Raw genomic sequence first — 10,575 nt, 5'->3', positions numbered from 1 at the left:
AACTTCCTTGCTACGGCACTGCTGTACATTCCTTTCCCCAGCAGGCTTACAACCTGAACAGGCAAGACAGGCACAGAACACATTGTTATCCCCATGGTAAAGCTAGACGGGGAGCTGAAGCACAGAGGGGCTAGACCCACAAGAGGACTCAGGCCACCCTGCCTCGTCTAGCAGCCACTGTGGGCAAGCAAATCCACAGTCTCACTCCTCTTACCTCACTCAGCTACTGTCTCCCACTAGAAGTTCCTAGGCTTCTGCCAAAAAAAGTTCCTTAGGCATGTAAATCTGTGCTGCTAGGTGTGCCCAGAACTGCCCAAGTCCTGATGCTGCTTGACGCCTAGAGCCCACTGAGATGCACAGAGCAGATAAATGTTTCTCTATCTACCTTGCCTGCAGGGCCTGGTTCAGTCGGGGCAGTCAGAGCACATGAACCAGATCAGGACCCACACAAAACCTGGGGATGGCGGTGGTCAGGGACAGTGCATGCTTTTGTAGTCTGCTTATAAGGGCACTCAGCTGGGATGAAGAAATCTGGGTTATGATTCTTCTTCCTGCAAATGCTTAATATAAAATACTGCAGAGCCCTAAGTCGGAGGCTATGGATTCTCAAGCCCACCATGTAGTTATTTCATTCAAAATGGAAGGGCTTCACCAGGAAGGACTAAGTGGGTACAACTACATGTGAAATTAATTCAACACAATAAACTCTGGCACGTTTTACATCCAAGTTTATTGCTCCCTGGCACAGCGTTTACATGTGTACCTGAGACTGCAGCACATTGAGCTGGGGCAGCTCAGCCCTGGCTGGCAAGGGTGCCAGAGGGTGAGCCTGCCAGCCCAGGGCTGCTCCACCCCAGCTCAACATACTGCAGACGGGTTGGCTGGGGCATGAGGGTGCTACAGTGCAGGGCTAGCTGACAGACAGCCCCACCACTGAAGCACCCTTGTGTGCCAGCCAGCCAGGTTACTGCCTAGACTTGTGCTGGGCAGAGTAAATAACTCCACTGTACTTGTGTTGGGCAGTACTGTTCTACAACACAGTTAATTAGTTTACTCCAGCCTAATAGCACCACGCATGTAGATGGTGACATTCTACTGCGGAGCTAATTAGGCAACCTCACAGTAAGCATCTTGTGTAGATGCACCCAGTGAGTCTCACCCCAAAATACCTGATAGCCTGGTGGTTAGGGCATTTACCTGACAGGACAGATGTAGAATCTAGGTCAGCAGAGCAAATGGGGGAACTGAGCTTCTGTCTCCTACAAACCACATGAGTGCGCTAATGACCCAGCTATCAGTTAGAAGGCACTTCTTGGGACAAAGCACTGGTGTAAGCACCCAAATCCAGGAAAGGGCTCCAGGCTATGAGCCCCAGTCAGAGATGCTGCCTCCCTGCAGCCCACAATAAGCAGGATTGCTAACTCTCATGATTTTTGGCATTGTTCTTAAATGTCTGCGCTTTGGGAATGTGAGAAACTTAGCTCTTTCTTTTATAGATAGATAGATAGATAGATAGATAGATAGATAGATAGATAGATAAAAGAAAGAGCTAAGTTTCTCACATTCCCAAAGCACAGACATTTAAGAACAACACCAAAAATCATGAAAGCTGGCAACACTGCAATAAGGCACCCAGTTCCCAGAAAGGGATTAACCAGCACCCCACCTGCATGACTTTGTGGATCTCCTTCTCAGACATCAGAGGCCTCATCTACACTGCCTCTATCTATGTCATATCCATTTGCTCCCACTCAGTGCTGGCTACATGCCTCAAATGAGGCAGTAAAGCCATCTCAGAGCAGCCCTGAGTACACACCACAAAGCACGGCTGAGTCAGAGCCTGAGGGTAGTGTATGGGTGCATACTCAGGACTGCTGCTGGCCACCCTGCCTCATTTCCAGTGCTTGACACATGCTGACAAGAAGTAAGTGACCATGGTGTGCTTTGTGCCGTGCTCAGGACTGCCGGTGAGGAAGGGACAATAATTCCTTAGTCTTCTCATCAAGCATCTACCTGTGGCTTTGGGTTCCACTGGGCAGCAAGATGCCTGAACATAGGGCGTTGCCACATTCAGGTTGCTCATGTCCCTTGAGGTATAGGTCCAGAAAGACTGCCAAAGGTTTCATTGGAAAAATGGTAGGTGGCAGAACTGTTCCAGCTCTCAAGTTGCTCTCAAGTTGCAGTGAGGAGCCCTAGCTCTAAGACTCTGTTCTCTTACCAAGCAAAAAGTGCATGCTCTCTTCTTAGCCCAGCCACAGGTCTTTTCCAGGGCTTTGTTGTTTTTATATTTGAGTTCTCCTGTTTCCCACTTTCGCATTTTAACTTTCCTTTTTTCCAAGTCAGGCATCTCGGCTGAACTCAGTGGCCCAATCAGTCTAAGATCCATATCTCAACGTACATACCACAAAACCTAACTGCTTGGTCTCATTAAAAATCCTGTGCTTTTTTTTGCAACAGCCAGGGAGTTAGTTCTTGTACTGTTGTGAATGGTAATTGTCTGCCTATTTAAATACCCCATGCACTTTTCATGGGTAAGGGCATTCTCATTCTTTCTCTCTCCTAAACGTTGCACAGTGCATTGCTAAATAAGTATCACATAGTTGTTCCCAACAGGTAGCCAAGTAAAATCCAAGGTGGATGTTATCTTGCCCCTGTAGGGGTTGGTCCATTAGAAGGTAACAGTTGGCTTCTGTAGGCTTCTCCACTGTAATCTAAGCATTGCTGACAACCTATGCATAGAGTCATTATGGCTGCATTCCTTTGAAAATGAAAACAGCTATATATTAATATGGGCTGCTGCCCTTAATTTAGGCTGCAGTTAGTGCATACCAGCCAAGTCCTTGTGTTGGATGAGGAATTCATGCTTTTATTTATCTTGTGTTTCCCTAGCAATCATAACACTGTTTTCCCAAGTAATGGCAGGCTGAAAGGCACAGAGAAAGTAGGCAAAAGAGCTGTCTGAAAGTGGGGGGGTGCAACCTCTAGAAAGATAGGTCAGGAATACACTGAACTCTCCCTACAATGCACTGACTGCCAAAACCCACTATTGCTGGAACAGAAATAGAAAGCAAATTTGGGGTACAGGGTACTAAGAACAGTAAGAAACTACTATGTTGTCAAGTCTAGCCCCTGCTGTCATACACAGCCAGTGTTTAATTCTGAACTTTTTAAAATGTGCACTGTGCTGTTCAGTAGAGGGGACAAGTTTAAAAAAAGTATGCCTTGCGCTTGAATTGAAAAGTGGTGACATTTGTGATGGTGCTTCAGCTCTGTGGGAGTTTGTCCCATAACCTTGGACCAAGCCCTGAGAAACTTCTGCTCCTGCACAAACACATTCAGGATAGAACAAAGCAGTGTGCCTGAGGAATGAGGTTTTTTACTATGGGCCTCATCCCAGTGCTTTAGGCAGTCCTTATACTGGGCCCAGGCTCTTGAGTGTTTTGCATTTAAGGATGCAGACCTTTAAATTTGACTCTATTGTATGCAAGGCCAGCAGGGGGAGTGGAGGACATACTAGATTTACAGCCTGCGTTGCTGAGATTTGCTACTTGTAAGGGTTGATGCTGCATGTCCATTGTTGTTATCCAGATGTGAGGTGAAAGAGACATGTCCAACGGTCTCCAGGTCATCATCCGCCAGGACAGGAGAGTTTATTACTCAGCCAGAAATATTTAAAAAATTATTTGGAAGACACCACACAACCCTTTGTTTACCTCTTGAGACTGAAGCTATACATGCCACATGGTTAGCCATGACCCCTCTGTAACTGCAGTCAGGAAACTATAAAGACGGGATGTTCTTCTACTTGCCCTTAATCTCCCATGTGGCCCTATGTCAGGCAACTCAAAATAAATAAAAGGTAGCACTAAAATGTATGCATTCCTGGCTGATTCCAAGATCTCTTCTATTCCTTTCCCCAAATGGAAAAGGTTGGCTTTATGCGAAGAACCTCCTATGTCTAATTTTAGAAACAGAGTGCATTTCTCCCAGCTTCCAGCTGCCTCATGTCCCATGAGTCTCATGGGACCAGCTCCTGTGAATGCTCCAAATGTAATGGCTGGCTTCATTCCCACCCCCTGCCCGGAAAGACTTATTAAAAAGAGCATCTGGCAAGAAGTTTATGTAAAAGACCATCTGATCATTCACATGTTAAGGCTAGCTGAACTTCCATAAAGTAGCTGCATTTTGGCTCCAGTCTGGATAAACCAAAATTATTCTGTTTACAACATTTCATTGCAACCTCTTTTAAATACCTGTGATGTGAGAGTCAAGAACATCAGTGACAAAAACACACCCCTGCTCCAGAAGCAGCTGTGCTTACGATTATGGGACCAGTGAACCCTCAGTTCTAGAGGTGACCCCTGCATGTAAGGACTGAGGTACATTTACAAAAGGAGGATCCAAGAAAATCTCACACTGCTGCTGCATGTACCTGCCCCATGGCTAGAGGCTGTCAGTCTCAGAGGCTATAAATAAGGCATTCTTCATAACTGAGGAAGGCATGTAGTTTTTCACTTTCTTTAAATAAAAACAAGAGAGAAAGGCTACAGCCTATCCTAGAAGTGCTCTGCTAGCTGCTCATTACATTGAATAACGTATAAAAGTTCCCTAGAAGAGTCTTTTTTCAGCCCTTTAGTAACTCTCTGTGGGTGGGTCTACATGTTCATTAATGTGCTTTAACTACAGTGCATTCAGTTTAGTACCTGTAATAATAATAGGTACTACTAATAGTTAGACTAAGTCTACTTCACATTAGCACATTAGCAAGGTTTTAGCCAGCCACACTAATGTGCAGTAGAATTAGTCTTCTGTGCATGAAGTGCCTCATGTAGATGCTCCCTGTAATATCATCATGAGCTTCTTGGAGCATCATTTTCTTCTATCTCTACTTACACTCAACATGATGAGATTCAGACCCCCAACTGCGGTTCCTAGATACTATCGTGACAAAAATAATGATCATTTGAAGGAAACAATTCCAGGCAGCTCTGTATTAGGAGCAGGGAACTTGTTTAGTTTAGCAGAGTGGGAAAACTAGGAAATAGGACTCCCCAACTCTGTCACTGACTTACTGAGTAACTTGGAGCAAATCAAGTAATGTTGCTGGGTCTGTTTATCCAACTTACAGTATGGGCATCATGCTTCCCTACCTCACAAGAGTATTTTGAGGCATGTTTAATTAGTGCTTCTAAAGTGCTTCAGTATTGTTGGATACAAGGTGCTTTCTCTAAGAATTGTAATTTGACAGGCTCATGAGCACCACATCAGCTGATGGGCATGCCTCACCTCCTTAGCTATGTTGCACAGAAGTCTGTTCGCCCACCACAACTTGTTGTGGAGTTGGATTTTACCTCTGGAGGTGATGTTCAGTGATTTCCCTGGGATCCCGGATGACTCTGCTGGCACATCTTCTGTGGGATTCCAAATGTTATAATGGGGGATCTCTCCTCCAGTTTTGAGGCCTGATGACAAGGACGGCTGTAGGAAGTTTGGCTGCAGCCCTGTAGGCTTGTGAAAATTACAACATAACGATAATTCAACTAAAACAGCTTGGATCATGTAGTAGGCAAGGCAATGATCCCCCCATGATGGGTGCTTTCCATCATCATGTGGGGTACATTGGTACACAGTGAACCCTTCTCCCACAGGTTCTCTAGTGAAGGATGCCCCTTTTGTTGAGCATGTATCCAGGACTGAATTCCACCCAGCCAGGTGCTATAATGTTGCAGAGCATATCCCCCTGTGCCCACACGCTGCTCAAGGTCCCAAGAGTCCCCTGCTGGGGTACTCTGGTTCCATGGAGGCTCAATGGGGGCGTGTGCAGCTAGTAGGGTCCCATGCCAGGTTCTCCCCTCAGGACGCTTCTGTGCCACCCTCCCCCAGTCACAGCTGACCTGTGGGCTCCTGTCACGGGTGGCAGAAGCAGTGCTGGGTTGTGGCCACTTGATTTGCCAGCTGCAGCAATCCAGCTGGCATCTGCTGCTGTATCCAGGGCTACCTCGACAATCCAGGCTTCCCCTTGTTCTCTGGAGATTTTAGCCCTGGAGAGAATTATCAGCTCTCTGCTAGCAGTGGGGCGCACATCCAGGCACTTCCCAGGCACCCCAGTGGCACTACGGACATGCACTGTTTCTTCAGGTGCACTGGACCAGAATACACGTGCTGGGTCCCTTCTGGCTCCCTCCATTGCCGGTGCTCCCTCTTCTCTCCACCATGGCTCTGATTCTGGGCTTCCTTTAAGCCCAGAGCCTTTTGGCACCAGACCATCCTGCAGCTGCATGGGGCCATTGCCCTCAGACTGGCCACATGGACACTGGCATGGTGTTAAGTGAGTCTTTAGCCTATCACATAAACATTATTTCCACCACTCCTACTTTATGCTTAGATTTCAATTTTCCAGTTCAATTCTGAATAGCAACACCAGAAACCCTTCCGATTTGGGCTAGGCTTTACCCAAATCCAAACTTTGCCCCTCAGACCAGCAGCCACCAGAGCTTAAATCATTGTTTCAAGCTTTATTTTTCTCTCTATCTGAAAAAAGCCTCATCCATGGTTCGTATGAAGGGCAGAGCTTCCTCAGTCAGTCACATCACGAAGGTGCATGAAGAGGCTAGAAGGATTAAAACAGAGAGGTGTCTTCACCGAGCAAGTTATCACCAGAAGCCTACTGATTTGCATGCTGCCTGGAAAATGATGGATATTTATCCTGCGTCTATGCATCTCTGTCTGCACAAGGACAGCTTTGCTTGCCTGGCACATGCAGTGAATGTTGCAGGTTGGATTACTGTAGTTTATAGTATATCATAATAAGCAGCCTCCCTTCTGTAGCAGAAATCTACTATGCAAGTCAGTAATTACTGTCTGCTTAGGACAATCTGGGGAAAGTCTTTTAGTCTCTGAAATACCGTTTTGAATTCATTTCTCCTCTTCCACTGTCTATTGCTGGTTATCTGTATTTTATAACCTTGCTTTCTTATGGCCAAATGGTGTTGAAGAGTGCCCAAGTAACCCCGTTAACACCAATGGTGCTGCTTACAGAATAAGGCTCCAGACAGAGGGAAAGGTGCCAGAGTAAAGGCAGAATATGGCCCTTTATCTTTATCTTCATCACAACATCTAGAAGCTCCCAAATCCACTGTACTACACTCTGCACAGACCTAGAAAGATACAGTCCTGAACCTTAAAGAGCTGTTAAATTAAGAAAGCTTTCATCTGGAAGTAGAAAATGTGCCATGCACTTGCTGCCTTTCCTTTTGAAGGTAAGCACTTTTCATTTTATAGGATTTAGAGAGGATGAGGGGAAAAATCTCTGCTCCCTATTAAGCTTAGAAATATTTTTGCTAACAACATTTCCTAACATGCCAAGATGTAAAACCAAGGCCCTGAGCACTGTGGCCTCTAAAGCATGGATGACTGGCCTTGCAGGAGTGAAGGTGTTGTCTTCAGTAAGTATGTTATTTTCAAAAGACCAAGGAGTTAAACTTATAAAACAATAATGCTCATTTATTCAGAGAGCTTTCTTAGCCTACTGATCTGCTGTTCCCTCCCACATTCCTGGGGCCAATGTAATAATTTATACATAACACTCTTAAAGGTAATCGCACATCTCCCCGCTTTACACGTAACATATCCCCATGTAATACTAACATTGGAAGTTTAGTTCAACCCATTGTTAAAACACATTTTAACAGGTCTCTATTAGTCTTTGTGTTGACTTTTTAGGTCTAAGTGATCTTCTCAGTTTCTCTGTATTCTCAATCCTTATTGGTTCAGTTTTTGTTTGGTTTCCTTGTTCAGATGTCTCTACTTCTGTACCAGAAGCCAAACAGCTTTCCTGTTTGGCTTCTGACAGTTGTAGGCTATTATAAAGAGACAGAGTTTCTGGGCTCGCTGTATTTAAAAAAAATAGCTACTTCAGTGGATCTTCCTTCTCTGTAGCTCCACTGGTCATATATATGGTGAAGCGTTGCATAAATTTCTTCCAGTTTTCTGCTGCATTGCTGGACAGCTTTAACTCTTCTGGAATTCGGAGATGCTCCCTTTTTCTGCCTTTCTTCACACTCCATTCCTGGTACCACATGTTATTCTCAAAAGGAGTTAAACTTATAAAACAATAAAGCTTGCTCATTCAGAGAGCCTTCTCAGCCTCCTGATCTGCTGTTCCCTCCTGCAATACCTAGGCCAATGCAACAGCTTATACATGGCGTTCTGAAAGGTATTCATCCACACAGTAAACACTGTGGTGCTCCAGCTAGAGAGGAGACCAGGGCGATCATAGGAAATGTAGTCCAGTCGGGAAGACTGGCCCATCAGGGAGAATGTCAGCCTTGAAATATCTACTCTACAGCTCCCATGAAACATGACAGTGTCATAAATAAAATGTAGGGGGTGTTGCCAAAAATGTTCCATTTAAAACTTTTGGCCTAAACGCTTACGTGTTTCACAGAACAAAGGCAAAAAAACCCTAAGCAATTTTCCAGCTAGCTCTAATAGGTAATCGCAATCCCCTTGCCTAAATATTACCTGCAGAACTAGACACGAAGGGATTGCCTGAGGGGGTACCCACAAGCAGAGTGTGATCGTCGACTACACCTAGGATTCGTCTACTCTTCCTGAGCTCAGAAGTGAACCAGTATGTGATGATGATGTGGTTGCATTGAGGGGGAGCCGGGGTCCACGCTCTGCTCCACTGCAGCAGTCCCTGCATCCTGTGGGCAGCAGCCGGGGATCAGGCACTGCTGCAGGGGGCAAGGACCTGCAGACCTGGGTCCCTGGCCCTGTAGCCCTGGCAACTGGGGGCACCCTCCAGCAGGGCCGGGGGGGCACGGGGCTGTGGGTGGAAGGCAAGGGGCACCAGCAGGGCCAGGGGGCTGTGGGGGGGGGAAGTGAGGGGTGCCAGCAGGAGTAGGAGCTTGGGGGGGGAGTGAGGGGCACTGGGGAGGCTGTGGGGAGGAGAGAGGGGCACCAACCGGGCTGGGGGCCCAGAGCTTGGGAGCAAGGAGCCTCGACCTGCATTCTGCGTGCTAAGGGGACAGGGGGAGCTCTGATTTTCCATGATAAAAATAACCCAAATCAAATACCAAAATGTATATGTATGTAGAAGCTATTTTATGACGGTGACTGAGGCACTGGTAGGCTTCCAAATTGCTTTAAAATTGTAAATATAGCAATAAAATATTGTGTTCAATTGATACCTATATATAGTGGCGTTTCATTTTAATTGTGGATGTGGGGGGGTTTATCAGAGAATTCACAATTTTTTTTGCCAGAGAAAACCAGGATCCCTGCTGATAACTCTAGCTAGTTCTAGAAGCTGCGGAGGAGAAAGGAGATATAAGCCGGGGAGCTGGAGTGTGCACACACCTGTGTCACTGCCTGCCAGCCTGCAGCATGCTGGCGTCCACGGAAGTGGGCTGGTGTAAAACCCCAGAGCATGGAGACGGAGGGAGTCTGCTATGTGGGGACAGCAACTGAAAAGGCTGGAGCCGTGGGGGAAAGCAACATGCTGAGGCCAGCAGAGAAGCCAAGGCCTCTGAGGACGAGGAAGAGCTGACTGCAGAGACAGTGATAATTCCTGCCTGCCACTGGGACCAGCTATGGACTGCAAAATAAGCCTTGACCAGGTGTGAAAGTGAAAGGTGTTTGGAGACAACATGTTTTAAACCTTTAGGTCATAATCTGTCTTTCCCAGTTCCATTGTAGTGTTTTTCCTAATTATTAAAGTTGGGGTTTTTTATCCTTAAAATTAGCTTTCCTGTTATTATCTCACCTTACAAGGAGTTTGTACCCTTGTGGCCTTGGTTGATTTGGGGTCCCATCACACAGTGTGTCTGTGCACTCTTAAAAACCAACCAACCTGGGAGGGGGCAGATCCAGGCAGAGGGAGAAAAAATTATTTGGGGGTGTGCCTCCCCAGCAGGTAAGTCCCACCCAGCCAGGGCCCCACTCAACTTACCCCTGCTCCTGCCTCTGCAGCACTGTCCCTTACCATGGGGGCCTTGATCTAGCCCCTGCCCCTTCCCCATGGACTGACCGGTGTTGCACAAATGGCTAGTTTCATGCCCCTGGAGGCTTGTCCAATCCACCTCTAGGAGAGAGTCACACACACAGGCTGGGTCCAAGTTCAGATTTATTGTTTGCAAACAAGTTCGACAAGGGAGCTTAATTTACTCAAATCCGTGTCGACTCCAAACAGAGTCTGGGGTTCCTTTTTATAGCTAATATAAACAAAAGATTCTAACGTGTCGCGTAATTATTGGCAGCCCAAGTATTACGTCTTATAACATATGTCTAGCAGGTTCTATGATGGTTTACATACATGTCTCATTTACATCTTAAATCGCCTCCCTGGGGCCGTCCTTAAGTCCATTTCGGTCATTCTTCGGTCAAGGTCTGAGTTCTTCACATCAGCATCTTTCCCTGTCCCTCTTCTCTTATCTCTCGTAAGGAGTTATTTATTGCATCTGTTCTTGGCTATGTCTGTAGAAGTCTAGTGCTACTCGTAAATCTATCATTGGCCTACATACCTTAGCAGAAGCAAGTGTGATAATATGCAGAAGCAATTATGTAGTGAAA

The 10,575-nt window shown here is 46.3% G+C and overlaps 1 protein-coding gene across 1 annotated transcript in view; it reads right to left on the bottom strand.

Moving 5' to 3' along the window:
• Window positions 1–6,517: 6,517 nt before the first annotated feature.
• The window catches only part of ITPKB (inositol-trisphosphate 3-kinase B), a gene marked incomplete at its 5' end in the record, with an annotated part of 121,090 nt that continues 117,032 nt past the window's right edge, over window positions 6,518–10,575 (bottom strand). The window contains one exon of the mRNA XM_025216211.1: window positions 6,518–6,610. Within this exon, the coding sequence (XP_025071996.1) occupies window positions 6,577–6,610 (34 nt within the window). The remainder of the gene's footprint in view (window positions 6,611–10,575) is intronic.

Source organism: Alligator sinensis, unplaced genomic scaffold, assembly GCF_000455745.1.
Source record: "Alligator sinensis unplaced genomic scaffold, ASM45574v1 scaffold138_1, whole genome shotgun sequence".
Lineage (NCBI taxonomy): Eukaryota > Metazoa > Chordata > Crocodylia > Alligatoridae > Alligator > Alligator sinensis.
This window is presented reverse-complemented; position numbering and strand designations above follow the sequence as displayed.